Source organism: Megascapheus bottae, chromosome 4 (genome assembly GCF_031878675.1).
Source record: "Megascapheus bottae isolate mThoBot1 chromosome 4, mThoBot2.hap1, whole genome shotgun sequence".
Taxonomy (NCBI): domain Eukaryota; kingdom Metazoa; phylum Chordata; class Mammalia; order Rodentia; family Geomyidae; genus Megascapheus; species Megascapheus bottae.
The window spans coordinates 60,633,910-60,652,810 of NC_143512.1; the positions used below are offsets into that span (position 1 = coordinate 60,633,910).

Sequence of the window (18,901 nt, forward strand, 5' to 3'; positions counted from 1 at the left end):
TCAATCAAGATGTTCTCATTACCAACCTATCTTCTCAATAGTATGTAACTGTGTTCACTTTGCTAAATTGAAGTTTTGTTTTGTTTTGTTTTTTTTTATCAAAAGGACAGTCTGTGCTTTGTTGAAATTTCCGGTTTTATAAAACCACCATTTTCATGAGTAGCTGGCTATCACTCATGTGTGTCATTTCCTATCGTACACTCCCAAGGGTGGAACTATTTGCTACTTTTGTTTATGGTGAAAACTTTCTCTCTTGTGTTTGTTCTTTTAGCTTTTCAACATAGATTTTTGCTTTCTACCCTATCCCAAAATTCTACTGACCGCAATCAGGCAAAGTTTTTCCTTTGTTTTTTTCTAGATTTTGTGGTTTTAGTAGCTTATGTACCTAGCAATCAAGTTAAACTTTGATCTCCACCTCTTCCAGTTCCTTCTCCTCCCCCTCCTCTTCCCCTTTTCCCCTCCCTTTTTTTCCTCACCTGCGTCTTCCCCTAGTCCTAGGGCTTGAATTCAGTGCTTCATGCTCTTTGACTTTTTTTGCTCAAGGTCTCACTCTACCACCTGAGACACATCTCCAGTTTCATTTCAGGGTTTTTGATGGTTAATTGGAGATAAGACTATCAATTTTTCTGCAACATTTGGCTTTGAATTTTGATTCCCAGAATTTCGATTCTCCTGAATAGCTAAAACTTTACAGGTGTGAGTCACCAGCACCGAGCTCTTTATTTTTTATCTAGTAACTATGTAGATATGAAAAGATTCCGTTCTGCAATAGAATGTCAGGGGCAATGTGGTAGCGTTTAAACTCTACTGAAAGGTCCTCTTCCTTCAAATAATGTCACCAACTCACAGTGGTTTTGTTTCCATAATTTGCAATTTTGACATACCTGCAGCTGTGTGAAGCATAGAACTATTAATTATCTTTATTAACAAAATTCCTGAGTGGGAATGAAACTGCAATGAGAATAGATAAAACTGAGCTTCCTACTCTCTCTAACATTATATTTCCTCCGTTTGGCTGAGAGACAAGAGTCTGTTCTAGGGACATAAAATTCGCATCCTTTGCTCCCCACCCTCCCCCTCACCAAACAAATTGAGCTATTACTGCTTGACCTGTTCCTCTTTTCTGTAGAAGTCTTCATCCTGCAGAACTGTACCGTTGGAAATGATAGGGCCCTTCGTTTTTGAGCAGCCTCTTATTTGGTAATATTGCACGTTAAACTCAAAAGTTTCCGTGAACCAAGGTCAGATGCCTCCCCCAAAGTCCCTGAGCTCAAGGCCAACTCCCGATGCGGGGATACGCAGAATCTTCCTCACCAATTTCTAACTCTTAAAATATCTCGTTTTAGGTTTTAGGTTGATCTCAACAGCATTTTTTTTAATAGAAATCGTGGTAGTTTTAAATATTTGTCATTGGGTATTTAGAATGTTTACAGATTTGCAAATTCACATGTGTCCTTCTGCTTCATCTTGTCATGCAGGCGCAGTACGAAGTTCTGGAAACGAGAAAACATGAAAGTTGAATGCAAGTATTTCAGAAATCTCACCAACGGTGAAGCCCTGCTCCGGTTGCTAGGCAACGTGACACACTCTCCAGCGAGTTTACCTCCCACACTGGACCACCTCTCCTCAGGAGTGGGACGCAGAGTTCCCATTGGCTCCCATCTCCTCTCACCCAACTCCAATTGGTTACAGAACCTCTCACTCCGCTCCCGTTGGCTCTCGCCGTCGGTCGCTGCTCCGTCATTGGCAGGCGTGCTCTCGGGCCACCCTACGTCACGGTCTCACCCCACTTCCTCAGCGCTCGGGCCTTGTCCCCGCCCCTTCACCCGCCCTTCAAGCCACGAGGGAAAACCCTAGCGAGTCACCGCCCCCTAGCTCCCTTCCGATTGGTAGACATAGAGCGTAGGGGCGGATCCTGCCGGAAGGCTCTGCAGGTTACGATTGGCTGCCGGCGCCACCGTCCCGCCTCCCGCCGACTGCAGGAGTCGGGTGGGTCGGCGGCTATAAAAGTGGAGAGTGGAGGGTGGCGTCGCGTACGGTTCTTCCCGGGTCAGCTCCTTCGCTTTGGTTACAGCCCGGCCACGTTTGGGTGAGTGTCCCGTGTGAAGGAACAAAGCCGGGCTGCCGGGGTGCCGCGAGGAGGGTGGACTCCGGGAGGAGGCGGTGTCCTTGAGTAGGCCCCAAGGAGCTCGAGTGCCGACCCGGCCCTGGACCACCGGGCGCCGAGAGCGGGGTCTGCGCGGGACCTCCGGCCGGAGACCGGGGCTAGACCGGCGGCCCGGCCGACTGGCGAGGAGAGGCGGGGCGGGGCACTGTGCCTCGGCGAGGCCCCCAGCCCCGCGCGAGCCGGGGAGGCGAAGGGGCGTTGAGGGGGAGCCAGGCGTTCTGATGACATAGTCAGAAGTCGAAGGGGCTCGCCACCAGACTGTGACCTCCCGGGGTGGGGGTTGGCGAGCGGGGAGCGCCTCGGATCCAGGGCCGACCCGCTCGGATGGAGGCTGGTAGGCTCCCAGGGGGCGTGCCCTGGAAAGACCCGAGGTCTCCTGGCCAGGTGTTGGGGCTGTGCGGACACCTTGTGTCTAAGGTTATGGTCTCCTTCCTTCTCCCCTCCACCTGTCTGCGTGTCTACCTGTCTGCTTGTCTGTCTGCCCGCCCGCCCACCTGCCTGCCTTCTTAAAGACAGTTTCCTCAAGCCCTTGGAAACCCCACACCTGCTGTCTCTCTTCACTAGCTCCAGGACCAAGCCTAGGTGATGAAATGATGTCAATAGGCAGGCACAGAACTCTCGCCTATGTCCACTGGAGGTCAGGTGGAGAACATATCCGAGCCCAGCAGATGGGAGTGGAGACAGGACTGCTGTATCAGCGCGGTGGAGGAAGGAGGAGGAAGCGGGATTTGGGGGACGAGTGTGGGGAGGTTGTCCCCGCAGTCCTGGTCGTAGGGCATCTTTGGCTTCTTTCACTGACCACCTCCGGCTGCAGTCCCTCCTTCCCGCGGCTGGCCTGAGCCAATTGGGGGGTGTGCTCTGGTGGCTCTTGACCAACGCGTGCTGTTTTTGGGGGGGAGGAATCAGGAAAAGCAATGGTAAGGTGCACAAAATTCAGACAAATGGATGTACTCAGAGTTACGGATTTTTTTTTTCCTTGTAAGACGGATTTCCATTTTTGTTTCATGTTGTGTTAGATGCGAGCCAGATTGAAAGTTCTTAGCTTGTTCAAGTGGTTTCTCAAACTTTTTTTTTTTTTAATTTCATTTATTTTCATCTAGAGACAGTGCACGATAGCAATCTTACACAGAAGGAAAGACTTTTTCTTGTAGACAAGAAAGGTTAGAACCTTGGTAGATAATTTGTCTTAAATTGGTAAGTTACATTAATTTAGTTCATTTCATTTCCACTCTAGTAATCTTCAGAAGCTATGTCTAATACTGGGGCAAGTAAATTAAATTTAAATAAAGATTTTTATATAGATTTTCTCAGAAGAAATGCAAAACCCCACTCATTAACATAGCTTTGATTTTTTTTTTTCTGGGTCTTCTGGAGTGATTTAAAACTTACTTGATCTTCCATAATCTGGCAGAACTGGATATAGGAGAACGTGGTTGAAGGAGCTTGGTGTGCTGTTTATCAGAATCTATATACCTTTGTGCATTTACAGCTAGCCAAAAGGAGAGTATAATAGTTTGATTTAGAAAGGCCTACAGTTGTATACTTGAAAATGTCCTAAAAAAGGTACATTAATTTTAAATTACAAAGGTTGAGAAACATGTTGCCTAATATAATAGGAGCATGCTGGGACTCGATTCTTAATTTATGCATCCTAATACTTGGCACTTGATGCGTAATTGCCAACTGATTGTAGTTGAGGCAGTGAAAGAGAAACTAGTCTTTTTAAAGCTCAGTCTTCCTTTGCCATTTGAGGGGGGAGGAGTATGTTTGAGAAAAATGGTAAGACCAACAAATATTCTTGCCTGATTTCATTTTAGCTTTCTACAATTTTCAGAGTAGGATCTTGGGGCAGTTGAAACAAACTGTTAGAACAGTAGCAATAAAGAATCAGTTTCCTCAAATTCTGTGGCTCATCTCAAGAATAATGGCAAAAAGAACCTTCAGTTGGAGACTGTTGCACATATTTGAATCCAAGAGATGTGTCCTCTAATTATTATAATTACAGATCACTCAAAAAGTGGTACTTGAGTAACCTTTATTCCCAAGGTTCACATGAATTATTTCCAGTGACTCAGAATATGTTCTCCCAGTGGAAATTTTAAGAATCTAATAATGGATAAGAAGATTGACAAATAACTAGTTTTCAGTAGAATTGGCCATGAAGAATTGATTGTGAATGACATACCTATGTAAGACTGCAAGTCCCTGATTAGAAACTTTCTGACTTATGTCGGAAACTTTCCTAGAAAAGGTAGCCTTGAACAGGGCCTTGGAAATAAGAATAGAACCTCATAGGAAGAGTAGTTAATTCCGGAGAAAGGCAGGGACATCCTTGATTATTACTTAGATATCCACACCAGAGTAGGCTCTTCATTCCTTCTTTTCCTTCCTTCTTCCCTTCCTTCCTTCCTTCTTCCCTCCCTTCCTTCTTCCCTTCCTTCTTCCCTTCCTTCCTTCCTTCCTTCCTTCCTTCCTTCCTTCCCTCCCTCCCTCCCTCCCTCCCTCCCTTCTCTCTCCCTCCCTTCCTCCTTCCCTCCCTTCCTTTCTCTCTCCCTTCCTCCCATTTCCCGCTGGTACTGAAGTTTGAATTCAGGGCCTTGTAATTGCTGGGCTTGCTTGCTTTGATTGTAGATTTTGCTCACATGATTTTAAAGATTACTAATTCTCAATTTTCTGATTTTCCTCCCAATAACAGTGAAAAGGCTTAACTTATGACTGCTTATAGTTTATCATGAATGTGTACTAGAATAATTTATCTGACTTATCTGAAGGCTAATCGTGTTTGTTCCCTCCCCCACCAAAAACTTAATTTCAGAGGACAGAAATGTAACTTGATACAATAAAGAAAAAATGATAGTTTATTTTTGAAAGTCTGTTGTGCTGTCCTGAAAGAGACTCTTCTTTTTTTTTTAATTTTTTAATGGAGTAATTCATCTTTTCCTGTAAAACTCAAGATTTACTTTATTTAGTGAAGGGAGGTAAACTGTATTAATGAAATAAGAGGGACAAAAACCATGATGAGCTCTCAGTGATATCATGTGAAAGAAAGCTTTGTAAATAGCATTTGAATTTTCCTGTTATAATCAGGCAAAAGGAAATGCTAAATTTCCGGCAACTAGAATGAAGAAAATTGTGTAAACTAAGTCTTCAGAACATACTTAAAATGTTCCAAAGTCACTTTTTCAAATTCCTTCGACGAAACCTAGAATAGTAAAAGCAATTCTAGGCAAAAAAAAAAAGGCAGTTCAGGTGGTATTATAATACCAGACTTCAAACTACTATAGAGCCAGAATAACAAAAACAGCATGGTATTGGCACAGAAATAGACCAGAAGATCAATGGAACAAAATAGAAGATCCAGAAATAAAACCACATACTTACTGTCAGCTTATATCTGACAAGGGATATAGAGATATGCAGTGGAATAAATAAAGCCTCTTCAAATTCCTTCCATGTATTTTCCCATGAACACTGAGGGAAGAAAACAATTGTCTAAAGTGGTAGGAAGCGCTAGGTACCTGTTGCTCACACCTGTAAGCCTGCCTACTCAGAAGTCTGAAGTCATGGTTTGAAGCTAGCCCTAACAGGAAAGTCATGAGACTTAATAACCACCACAAAGCTAGAAGTGAAGCTGTGGCTCACGTGGTACAGCCCTAGCCTTAAAAGACAAAAAGCCTAGCGCTCCAATAGCTCCAAGCACCAGTATAGGCATGGAAAAAAGTCCAGCCAGGTGACAGCAGTGGCTCACATCTGTAATCCTAACTACTCAGGAGGTTGAGATCTGAAGGTTAAAGTTCAAAGATTATCTTCAAGCAATCACAAAAATGCTGAATGTGGAACTGTGGCTTAAATAGTAGAGCCCTAGTCTTGAACAGAAAAGCTCAGGGATAGTACCCAGACCAAGGACAGGCACATGTGCACATGCACACGCGCGCGCACGCACACACACACACACACACACACACACACGACTGAAAAGGATGAAGAATGGAGGTGTTGAAAAATAGAAATGTAATATTGAATAAATTAAAATGATTCATGAATTGAGAAGGGCAGAAAGACATATTAGATTCACTTTACAGATAAGGAAATTTAGTTCAAAGAGGTACAAATTGCAGCTCCCAAATATAAACTCTTGAATGTGTTGTTAATATAAAAATGTACTGACACAATCCAAGTTACTTATATTTGTTTGTTCCCATTTCTTGTTAATGCAAATTTAGAAGACTGCAACTTCCCCCACATTATGATTAATCTAAAGCCTAAATGTGTGATAATGATCTTATTAGGTTCATTAGCAGGACTGAACTTAATACAAGAATAAGGGAGACAAAAAGCCTTGTAAACTTGGCTGGGCACCATTGGTTTACCTCTGGAATCCTAGCTACTCAGGTAGCTGGGATGTGAGGATTGTGGTTCAAAGCCTACCTGGGCAGGAACGTCTATGAAATGAATTGCTTATCTTCAATAAACTACTAAGAAAAAGCAGGAAGTGGTGTTGTGGGTCTAGTAGTAGAGCATTAGCCTTGAGCACAGAGAGGCTTAGGGACAGGGTCCAGGCCCTGTTCAAATCCCAGGACTAGCAAAAGAAAAAAAAAAGTCTTAGAAACTTTAAGTACTGTAAGTACTATTTATTTCTTAAGCACATGCACATTTTTTTTTTTTGGGGGGGGGGGTCTGTGGTGAGATGTACTCTGAGTCTGGGTGGTATCCCTGAGCTCTTCAGCTCAAGGCTACCACCCTACTCCTTGAACCACAAAACCACTTCCTGTTTTCTGGTAATTAATTAGTGATGAGTCTCAAGGACATTTTAGTGCTTGGGCTGGCTTTGAACCATGATCCTCACATCTTAACCTCCTGAGTAGCTAGGATTTTTTTATATAACGTAATTGAATAGGAAAATAACTTGTCTCACCTCACTTTGAAGTCATATGACTTTAATTTGTGTAGTAATTTATGACTTTAAAAGAAGTTCTTATTTGAAATTCCTAGTGCCCGAAGGAGGAAACAGTGACAGACCTGGAGACTGCAGTTCTCAGTCCTTCTCACAGGTATGGCGTCATGTCATGCTACCTAAGGAAAATATTCATCTCCAATGGAAGGCAGTCATTTGAATGCTATTTATTCTTAAAAGTTTGGGGAGTGGCAGGGGAGAAGTTTGGCCTAGTCGTAGAGTGCTTGCCTATCTTGCACAAAGACCTAGGTTCGATTCCTCAGAACCACATACGTAGAGAAAAGTCAGAAGTGGTGCTGTGGCTCAATGATAGCACTCCAGCCTTGATGATTTAAAAAAAAAAATCTCAAGGACAGTGTTCAGGCCCTTAGTTCAAGCTCTAGGATTGACAAAACAAACAACAAAAATCTTTCCAGGATTCCAGCTTCTCTTTAAAATGTGATGAAGTGCCATAATGCTTCTGAAGACTTTCTAATTTTTTTTTTTTTTGCCAGCCCTGGGTCTTGAACTCTTGGGGCCTGAGTACTGTCCTTGGGCTTTATCAAGGCCAGTGCTCTACCACTTGAGCCACAGTACCACTTCTGGCTTTTTTTTCTACATATGTAGTAAACAAGGAATTGAACCCAGGTCTTTGTGCTTGCCAGGCAAGCACTCTACCAGACTTTATAATTTTGTGTTTAAAAATTAGTCCGAAGAAAGTGTAGATAATTAATGTAACCTCATGAACTACTTAATCAGAAATAATTCCAGATAAACATGTATGCTCTTAGTGCATCGTATTCATTTATAATGATTAGTTTTTAGCCTATATTATGCAAAGGGGCTTCACTGTGTTGTTTCCACGCATGCATATAATTCACCTGTGCTATTACTCTTTCAGGTCTTCCTGCTCCCTTGGACAGTTGTTACTAGATTAGAAGAAGACTAGTAGTAGGATTTTATTTTGTATTCAGGAAAAAAAAAAGGCACAGGTACACACAGGTTTGAGCTTGGCCTTGGGCTCTTGTTCAAGACTAGTACTCATCACTCAAGCCCTTCTAGCATTTATCTTGTTAATTGAAGATGGAGTCTCTCAGATTTTTCTGCTTGGGCTAGGTTTGAACAATGGCTCTCTGATCTCAGCCTCCTGAGTAGCTAGGATTACCAGTGTGAGCTACTGCCTCCTAACTGAAATAGCTTACTATTGTTGTTGTTGCCAGTGCTGAGACTTGAACTCAGGGCCTGGCCACTATTCCTGAACTTCTTTTGCTCAAGGCTAGCATTCTGCCATTTGAGCCATGGTCCCACTTTTGGCTTTTTCTGTTTATATGGTACTGAGGAATCCAACCCAGGGCTTCATGCATGCAAGGCAAGCACTCTACTATTAAGCCCATTCCCAGCTCTGAAATAGCTTCTTAACAATCATTTTTGAAAGGTAACTGGGTGTAGAGCAGGGAGAGTGAAGGCTGAGCTCAGTTCACGTGGCATGGTAGTCCTGTTCACGTGGTGCCATGGTGCTGTTGAGGAGATGGCGAAGAGCGTGCCTTGCATCTGCATCCTGAATTGGTTTCCCTGCTTGCCTTTTATTTCTGTTTTTGTTTTGTTTGCTTCACATTTTCTTTTGCAGTTATATTTACAGGTTTATTCCTAGGGTTTTATTAATTCTTCTCATTCCTTGGATCAAGAAGTCCTTTCTTAACCTTGCCTTGGTGACTCTAGAAGTAGGACTTGGAGCAACTTCATCCAGCAGAGGGGGCAAGCAGTCACTCTAGGAAGAAAAAGCGAATATCTGTTATCTTACTGTTCTACTAGAGATTCATTGTGTCTTACTGTATCTTATAGTTAGCATCAGTGAAGAGGTGAAGTTCTGCCCCCTTAGTACACTGTCCAGTTATGTCATATCTTTAAAAATTAAGTTGTAGAATTTTAGAGATGAAGGATTTTCTGTCTAAAATTGAGGGGCTGTACCACTGCTCAAAGCCTACTATTTTAGTGGCCCTGTTATAACTGGGTTCTGGTTAGAATGCCAGCAGAAGGAATCAAGTGAGACTGGAAGGTAGAAAGAAGTGATGGGGGTGGGGGTGTGCTCTGATTTCAGCTCAGCATCACAACTGTTAGTACTGGAGGCTCCAGTAGCTTCCATGGGAGCGTGGGCTCCCAGAGCCTGAGGAACAATCCCTGTTGTTCCTTCAGTAAAGCCTAAAATCATAGCACCATTTCCCTAGATTCGACCCCTTTTTGCTGGAACTGCCCCAAGTAATTTCTCATTTCTTCACTAATACAGCCTTTAAAATACGTTGACACTCTGGTAGGTTAAATGACTGCCTATTGACATATAATAACTGTCTTGAAAACTAGTCATTTTTAAAATTATTTTTGGCAAGTTTAGACAATAATGAAAACTTTCATGAGTGATAACGAATAAGTCTCAACATCTGTTTGATCATTTATCCATATTTATAAATTGTCAAAATTTATGTTCTTTTTATGATGTGGAAGAATCTAATAATCATGTTTTGATAATCTAATAATCATGTTTTAAGTTTAAAGATGCCCAGTTTTCAATAAAGTGAGTTTCTAAAAGTGGTCATTTTAAAGGATAGAGTAGTATTGTGAGTGTGTGTGTGTGTGTGTGTGTGTGTATGTATATGAACCTCGGAGAAACTAAGCTAACATTCCAAGTGATTAGTGACTTTTTCATGTGTTTTGCAATCTCATCCTTTAAAAGCCAGTTAACTTATTACCTAAAGCAGTGTATGTTTGTTTGTTTTTCTTTTTACAGCTCTTTCACCATGCCTGGGTCACTTCCCTTGAATACAGAAGCTTGTTGGCCAAAAGATGTGGGAATTGTTGCCCTTGAAATCTATTTTCCTTCTCAATATGTTGATCAAGTAGAGTTGGAAAAATACGATGGCGTAGATGCTGGCAAGTATACTATTGGCTTGGGCCAAGCCAAGATGGGCTTCTGTACAGATCGAGAAGATATCAACTCTCTTTGCCTGACTGTGGTTCAGAATTTGATGGAGAGAAACAACCTTTCCTATGATTGTATTGGGCGGCTGGAAGTTGGAACAGAGACAATTATTGACAAATCAAAATCAGTGAAGACGAATTTGATGCAACTGTTTGAGGAATCTGGGAATACAGACATAGAAGGCATTGACACGACTAACGCATGCTATGGAGGCACAGCTGCTGTCTTCAATGCTGTTAACTGGATTGAGTCCAGCTCTTGGGATGGTAAGTTATTTGCCCCTCTTCTAGAAAGGGGGGTGCAAAACCCATTGCTTTTCCATGAGGCTGAATAGACTCAAATGACCAGTTACCCTAAATAATATATTAATCATGTAAAGATTTAAAAATTTTCAGTTTATCTCTGTTGTAAATTGATTATCTTATTGTGACAAATGGTCTATTTAAAATTTAGTCAAAGGAGTTTTGTTTTTGTTTTTTTTTTTTGTGGATCATGGGACTTGAACTTGGCCTCGGCACTGTCACTGAGCTCTTCAGCTGTAGGCTATTGCCCTACCCTTGAGCCAAGCTCCACTTCCCGTTTTCTAGAGGTTAACTGGAGATAAGGCTCTCAGGTCCTTTTTTGCCCTGGCTGGCTTTGAACCTTGATCTCAGCCTCCTGAGTAGCCAGGATTACAGGCACCAGCTACTGTGTCTGGCAAGAATTTTTTTCTTTAATAAAGTTATGGAGAAGAATATGAGAGTTTACATGTATATAATATTTACAGTACACTCACCTCGTGCAATGATGTTTTTCAGGACGGTATGCACTGGTGGTAGCAGGAGATATTGCTATATATGCCACAGGAAATGCCCGGCCTACAGGTGGTGTTGGAGCTGTAGCTCTGCTAATTGGTCCCAATGCTCCTTTAGTTTTTGAGCGTGGTGAGTATGTAGGAAAGCATTTGTTTATTGACATACTATCCTGAGAAATTTGGAAGTAGAAGCTGCCATTTACTGAGCGCTCATTATATCTTATAACAGATAATTTAATCTTTCAAAAAAAATGTCAGAGTGATGTATAAAGGGGTTACAGTTTCATTTTTAAGGCAGTGAGTACATTACTTCTTCAACATTGTTACCTCTTAAGTTAATCTTGTAACTGATAATCACCCCACTTTACAGAGAAGTAAAATGGCTTGACATAGGGTATGGGTTATGACATGGTGGTAATCTGATGTAGTCACCGGCAAGTTTCACTTATTTGTCTTCAGTGCAGCAAATGTGATGTTCCATGTAGATTTAGGAAATTTGGCATGCCAAAGGAGTGTTAAGTACTGTTATGTTTTATTTTAATTATATTGTTTTCATCATGGAATAGTGACAGTGGTAGGTAGTTAAGGAAGATCCTTTGATAATGCAGTATACTTACTGTAAACATCAAGAAGCAAAAATAAGAGTTTCCCTTTTGTGCTACTAGGGCTTCGTGGGACACACATGCAGCATGCCTATGACTTCTACAAGCCTGATATGCTTTCTGAATATCCTGTAGTAGACGGAAAACTCTCCATACAGTGCTACCTCAGTGCATTGGACCGCTGCTACTCTGTCTACCGCAAAAAGATCTGTGCCCAGTGGCAGAAAGGTTGGTTCTACTCTTCAGAGTTTCCCTAGTGAGAAACTACTTTGTGAATGTTTTTATTAATCTCAGAATTTTAACTCTGAAAATGTTCTTGATGGGGTAGTGTACATGCCTGAAATCCCAGCTGCTCAGGGTGTGGATCTGGGGACTCATGATGGTTCAAGTCCAGGTTGAACAGAGTGTTAGACCTCATCTCAACAAACAGTCTGGGTATAGTGTCACACTCATCCTAGGAATACTTATGGGAAACACACGTAGAAGGATCACCCTGTGAGTTCAGGCCCAGGCAAAAACATGACCCTATCCAAAAAACAACTGAAGACGCTGGGTATGTGAGGCCCTAAGTCCAAACCCCACAACAGCCAATAATAATATTGTTAACAACACCAATAACAAATATTAAGGAATAGTATTAAAATAGTATAAGAAACATTCTAACAATGTATGATGCTAGTAAATGCTATTTATTTATAGTGTACTATTTATACTACTTATTAGTATATGTAAAATATACTATTTAACCGTAGGTTTTCAAGAGGCCAATGGTAATTTCTATTAGGATCCAGAATAAAAAGTATACTTTATATGTTTGTGTTAAACTGAAATAAAATACTGCTCGAAAATATACAGTTAGTAGCTTGGAAGTTAATTACAGAACAAAAACATGCTGAACCACAGAGTTGACTGTGTAACCTGTTGGTGTGTTATGATTCTAAAATTTGAAAATCAGTAATGTATAGATTGTCCATCTCTGTCTTTTAATGTATATTTTAAATTGTAGATATTTCATTTTATAAGATTTATATTGCTATTTCAAGATATAAAAACATCACCAAACAGTCAAGCTGTAAAATTTATGGCTTGTATAAATATCATAGGTTTGTTCCTTGGTCTTCTTTTTCAGAGGGAAAGGATAAAGATTTTACCTTAAATGATTTTGGCTTCATGATCTTTCACTCACCATATTGTAAACTGGTTCAGAAGTCTCTAGCTCGGATGTTACTGAATGACTTCCTTAATGACCAGAACAGAGATAAAAATAGCATCTATAGCGGCTTGGAAGCCTTTGGGTAAGAGGCGCTATTGTGGTGGTTCCCCTCTATTAGTTTAATCTCATCAAAGAAGAAATTGAATCCTAGAGAGGTGGTAGTTTACCTACATGAGGCTTTCATTATTTTTTCCATGTTCTCATTTCTCCCCTTTAGCTCCATTCTCATTGTTATCATTAACTAACACCATAAAAGTGCCTATATTGGAGCCAGGAGTATGGCCTAGTGGTAGAGTGATTGCCCAGCATGCATGAAGACCTGGGTTTGAGTCCTTGGTACCACATACACAGAAAAAGCCACAAGTGGTGCTGTGGCTCAAGTGGTAAAGTGCTGTTCTTGAGGAAAGCCCAAGGACAGTGCTCAGGCCCTGAGTTCAAGAATCAAGACTGGCAAAAATATTCAACACCGTCTGACTCTTCCCTACCTGATCCCTGTGCCCATAGCCATTCTATTGAAGTCTGGTTTCCTACTTTTCTAGCTCTCTTAGTACTTCATTCAGGGCACACCTCATCCTACTTCTCCCCGTGCTTGTCCATTTTCCATTTGATGAACTAAAACTTTTCACATCTTAGTTTCTATGCTGTGGGCTTGAAATAGGATTTGTATTGTATTTGATAATAAAGTTTTAATGAGTTTGCTAAGCTATAAATATCTTGATCATAAAAACTTGAGGAAAAGAATCAGACAGTATTTGCAACTGCTAAGATAAACAGCAGTTAATATACTTCCGTTTGACTTTTCATAAATGAGAAAAATAGAATCATGTACATTCATGGATTTTAATACTCGTTAGGTTCACTGTCTAATATAATAAAAACATAATCATTAAACATTAAAAATTTTTTGTCAAATCTTCTAGGGATATTAAATTAGAAGACACTTACTTTGACAGAGATGTGGAAAAAGCATTTATGAAGGCCAGTTCTGAACTATTTAACCAGAAAACAAAGGCATCTTTGCTTGTATCAAATCAAAATGGAAACATGTATACATCTTCAGTATATGGTTCGCTTGCTTCTGTTCTAGCACAGTAAGTATGGATTTTGGCTACTTGGCCCCCTTTTCTGGTAATGTTAGATATCTAAGACCAAATCTAGCATCAGGCGTGTGGGTAGCTCATAGAATGCTATTTTATTTATTAGTCTTTTGAGTCTAGTATTTTTTGTTGACTTGAAGAGTATGTGGGTTGAGGATTTATCCACAAATACTTCTTAATTTCACACTGGGTTTTCTTAGTCCCTGTTTTCCTAGTTCTAATGTTATTGATCTATAGTTGAGCCATTAGTTCTTGGTTGACAATATAACTTACTTTTTAGATTAATAACTGAGTAAGTCCTGTCATTCCCCCAAAGATGAAACTGTTTTCATCTGTTCACTGTAATGGCTAGAACTTTTCTCATGCCCTATTGTAATACTGAGACTAGTTACTTAAGAACATGAGGTTATTCCAGGTATGGTCTGAACACCTGTAATTCTAGCATTTAGGAGGCTTATGAGTTCAAAAGGCCTGCCTTGGCTATCTCCAAAAAAGACAAGAAAAAAGAAGCTTGCACCTAGATCCCACTTTAAATCTATAATATGAATTTTTATTCCTTCTAATAACTTTTCCCAAACATGGTAGGTTTGGGCTCAGTTAAGTTCTTTCTTTTGTTTTGGAGGTACTGGGGATTGAATGGATTCATGATTGTTATTCCACCTGAGCCATGCCAGGTCCCTTTTTGCTTTGGTTATTTTCAGGGTCAGACTTGGCTTTATGTCTGGGCTGTACTTCTGCTTGTGCTTCCTGTGTCGTTAGGGATGACAAGCACGCACTACTCCAAGCATACACCACTGTCATTGATTGAGATGGAGTTTCCCACATTTTTTCCCTATTCTGACTTCCTACTCTGATCTCTGCCTCCCAAAGTAACGAGGCTTTCAGGCTTGAGCCACCATGCAAACTTCTCAACACTTTTTTTTTTTTAAACCCTACACAGATACTCACCTCAGCAGTTGGCAGGGAAGAGGATTGGAGTGTTCTCTTATGGTTCGGGTTTGGCTGCTACTCTGTACTCTCTTAAAGTTACACAAGATGCCACACCAGGTAAGTGCTAAATCTTTCAACCAGAGATAATATTGTGAGCCAGGTCCAATGGCTTATATCTATCATCCTAGCTGCTCAGGAGGCTGAGATCTTCAGTTCATGGCATAAAGGCAGCCCAGGCAGAAAATCCAATTAACTACCAGAAGTGAAGCTGTGGCCGAAGTGGTAGAGCACTAACCTTTAGCAAAAAGGTTCTTAGGTTCTGACTTCAGGCTCCAACACCAGCAAAAAAAAAAAAAAAAAAAATGCACTGTGCTAGGCCTGCTTCAGCCATGTTCTTAAACAAGCACTTGAATCCACCCCATGCACCTTTATGAATTTTAATATTCTTTAGATCTCTTAGGCTAATCAGACTTTCACACTTAAAAGCTGCCTTGACTGGATAAAGAACAGATCACAACATTTAATTCAGAATCTTAGATGCTAGTTTTGATCTCTTAATGTTGAAATTATTATTTTATTACCTTTAAGTACTTGTACAAATAAGTTTTAATTCAACATGTTGGCCAGGAGTTTGGCCTAGTGTTAGAGGGCTTGCCTAGCATGCATGAAGACCTGGGTTTGATTCCTCAGTATCACAAATACAGAAACGGCCGAAAGTCGTGCTATGGCTCAAGTGGTAGAGCTCTAGCCTTGAGAAAGGCTGACAGAAATAATAATAATTCAACATGCTGGCTTTAAAATAAGTATAATGCATCTTTATTAATTGTGCTCCATGAAATTTACTCTTTTAGGATCTACTCTTGATAAAATAACAGCAAGTTTGTGTGATCTAAAATCAAGATTAGACTCAAGAACTTGTGTGGCTCCAGATGTTTTTGCTGAAAACATGAAACTCAGGGAAGACACTCATCACTTGGGTAAAATATTAAATTGTGTTTAAATAAAACTTACTAGAGAGCTATAAGGACATTAATATATAGCATATAAAGGTATCAAAGTTCTTTTTAGTATTAACTTGGTATCAGTGACAATTGTACAGAAATAGGAAAATTCTTTAACCTTAGTTTTATTACTGGACAAGTCATAACTAATTTTCAATCTCCTCTGTCTTTTCTTTAGCCAACTACATTCCCCAGTGTTCAATAGACTCACTGTTTGAAGGAACATGGTACCTTGTTAGAGTGGATGAGAAGCACAGGAGAACTTACGCTCGACGCCCTTCTCCAAACAACCACACTTTGGACGAAGGCCTTGTGCATTCAAACATAGCAACTGAGGTACATAAAGCTCATAGTCTTCTCTAATGGGATAAATTTCTAACATCAGATCTCAGAGTAGTTTAGAGCGAGGGCTCTGGGATTATATTCCAGCAGAGCCATTTCCAGAATTTCAGAATTTTTCAGGGAAGACTAATCTAGACTGCCCATTTTTGTGGTTTATGTGTTGCTGAGAGGCAAAGTTAGGGGTGGGATGTTAATCCCCTCGCACCTCATCTCTCTGAGTAAAATAATAGCTGTGGTTTGAATTCATATTATATGCTAACCACTTCAACTTAGCTTTTTAAAAATTTAAGTTAGGCACTGGTACTCAGGCCTGTAATCCTAGTTCTGAAGATCACAGTTCAAAGCCAGCCCGGGCAGGAAAGTCTGAGAGACTCTTTACCTCCTATTAACCAGAAACTAGAAGTAACATTGTGGCTCAAAGTGGTAGAGCATTAGCCTTGAACTGAAGTGCTCAGGGACAACTCCAAGGCTAGAGCTCAAGTGATTAAAAACAAACAGGGACCAGGAGTTTGGCCTAGTGGTAGAGTGCTTGCCTAGCATGCATGAAGACCTGGGTTCGATTCCTCGGTACCACGTACATAGAAAACAGCCAGAAGTGGTGCAGAGGCTCAAGTGGTAGAGCTCTAGCCTTGAGAAAGTCCAAGGATGGTGCTCAGACCCTGAGCTCAAGCCCATGACTGGAAAAACAAACAACAACAAAAAAAACTAATAGTAAATAACTTTAATGATTACCGTGATTTTTGGGGAGAATGCGAATCAACGCCTATTTTCTTGTCATTTCAGCATATCCCAAGCCCTGCTAAGAAAGTGCCAAGACTTCCTGCGACAACAGCAGAACCTGAAACAGCTGTCATTAGTAATGGGGAACATTAAGACATGATGTGAGGGGCAAGACTTCCGCAGTGGGTTGGGTTGGGGTGGGAGTATGGGAATGATGTCAGGAATGGAAGATTTGGGGACAGTTTTAAAGAATTACATGTTTAAATTGTTATGTGACTCACACAGAGCCTAAAAGAAACTCATGTTGTTGGAAAAGTCTCTACGCAATTTGCTAACATGCTTCATAATTGTGGTCTGGCCAATGCTACATGTACTCAAATGAAGTTAAGGGCTCTGTAAAACTTTATACCTCTGGCCATTTATATGCATGAAGTGTAGTTTTTAAACATGGTATCAATTGTGTGCTTCTGCCCAGAGAAAGCAGAGGTACTCTAGTTCTGAATTTAAAAAAAAAACAAAAAAAACCCGAAAAGCAAAAAAAGAATTTTATACTTTAACCAAACAAGATTACTGAAAGTACCTGTGGCTTTTGAAAACTTTTCTAGCTTGGGAACTGTGGTTTTAACATGTGATATGCACAAACCCTGCTTGAAAATAAATGGCAAGACAAATATGCTGGTTTTGTAAGATTTATAAACTCTAAAGTGGCAGGAAAGAGGATTATGCTGGTTCTGGAATCTAGATATTGATTTAAGTCACGCTAGCAGTAACGAACATTATTATATTGACCTGAGCAGAGACACTAGTAATAAGCAGTCTTCTGGTACAGAAATAAAGAACACGGTTTGTCTGAACAATGATGCAAGAATTGAGTCAGTTCATAGTGAATTATGCTCGGCAATGTTGAGACGTTGTTGCAGGAATATGTAAGGAAGCTTGTTGCAATCCTTTGCACCTTATTTTAAAGGATAAATGAACTTTTTTTTCTTTGGCTGCCTTTTTAAATTTAGGAAGGATGGGGCAGGGCATTATTAGGTTACTTATGCTTCAGTGTTATAAATCCAATTTATGGACTGACAAATTTTATGGTATGAGTTCTTTTCCTTTTGTTTTGTTTGTATGTATTTTGTTGTTTTATATCTGTTCAATGAAAATAACAAAATATAACCCAAGTTTATACACAGTCTGACTAGCCAAAAAAGTATTCTACTTCAAGATCTGGAAGAATTTATAAAGATTTTCTTAGACTTTCACCTTGAAAAACAACAAACAAAAACTTATCACATGGGATAAATAAGATTAATTAGAAAGTTTTGTAGATGTTTTTTGGTGCTGAACTATGACATGAGCCTTATAGATTGTAAAATATAGTTGGAACTAATGTACAGAACTAAATTTTTTAAACTTTATTTGCTGTTAAATTCTGTGAAGTTTCAAGTTATCTAAAATAAACATACACAGATTAGAAATGTAATATTTCAGGTTGCAAGGTAATATGTAATGTAGTGTTTGTAAGATACTCTTGTCTAATATTAACTGTAGTATTTTGATTTGTACAGTTGTAACTTGTTAAAATGACCTCATTTGAACATCCACTGATGTAGATTAATAATGTAAGCTCTGATTTAAAGAATGGTGGGGAAATGGTGCATGTAACACTTTTGCAAGTATTGGAAGCTCTGTGTTTTAAAAAGAGTAATTTAACAGTTGGGTGCCAAGAAATGGGTTTTCTCAAAGTCCATTGCGGGCAATGGGCAAGCCTGGTAATTGCAGCACCAAGCATAAAGCACCCACCTTCTTCACAGTGAGGTGAATAACTCTGAAATAAAGTTTTAGAGAAATGTTTCAAGTACTTGAGTAGTCCTTCCTTTCTAAACTAATAATTTAGGCAAGAAATTGGCTAGTATGGATTTTTTTTGATTTGCTACTTTTAAACAGCATAATTCATACATTTACTCACTCATTTCACAAACATTTAAAAATTATAATCAAGGCATTTTGCTTATGCCAGATAGAAAGAAATAGAGCAGATATCGGGTCTGGTCTTAAAGGAAACATTTTTTTAGAATGGATTTTCTCTTTGGTAGTGCTGAGGATTGAACTCAGGGCACTGGGCATACTAGGCAAAT

General features: G+C 40.1%; 1 protein-coding gene across 5 annotated transcripts; it reads left to right on the forward strand.

Annotated features, from left to right (window-relative positions):
- The first annotated feature begins 1,969 nt into the window (after positions 1–1,969).
- Positions 1,970–18,624, forward strand: Hmgcs1 (3-hydroxy-3-methylglutaryl-CoA synthase 1). Of its 5 annotated transcripts, none has more exons than XM_090331978.1 (11): positions 1,970–2,089; positions 7,160–7,218; positions 9,883–10,340; positions 10,872–10,997; positions 11,533–11,697; positions 12,599–12,764; positions 13,603–13,773; positions 14,720–14,826; positions 15,561–15,686; positions 15,889–16,046; positions 16,836–18,624. In XM_090331978.1, the coding sequence occupies exons 3-11, from the start codon at positions 9,893–9,895 to the stop codon at positions 16,923–16,925; spliced, it is 1,557 nt and encodes a 518-aa protein (XP_090188104.1). In that variant the 5' UTR covers positions 1,970–2,089; positions 7,160–7,218; positions 9,883–9,892; the 3' UTR covers positions 16,926–18,624. The 5 variants fall into 5 exon arrangements, with proteins under 5 accessions (XP_090188104.1, XP_090188103.1, XP_090188107.1 ...); XM_090331981.1 differs by lacking the exon at positions 1,970–2,089 and adding an exon at positions 2,444–2,501; XM_090331979.1 differs by lacking the exon at positions 1,970–2,089 and adding an exon at positions 2,531–2,584.
- The last annotated feature ends 277 nt before the right edge of the window (positions 18,625–18,901 follow it).

Bases quoted from the DNA above. Each gene is read 5' to 3' on its own strand.
- Hmgcs1 (XM_090331978.1), top strand. From the start codon at position 9,893: ATGCCTGGGTCACTTCCCTTGAATACAGAAGCTTGTTGGCCAAAAGAT. The intron at 13,774-14,719 runs GTAAGTATGGAT...AACCCTACACAG, and splicing joins CTTGCTTCTGTTCTAGCACA to ATACTCACCTCAGCAGTTGG. The intron at 15,687-15,888 runs GTAAAATATTAA...TCTTTTCTTTAG, and splicing joins GGAAGACACTCATCACTTGG to CCAACTACATTCCCCAGTGT.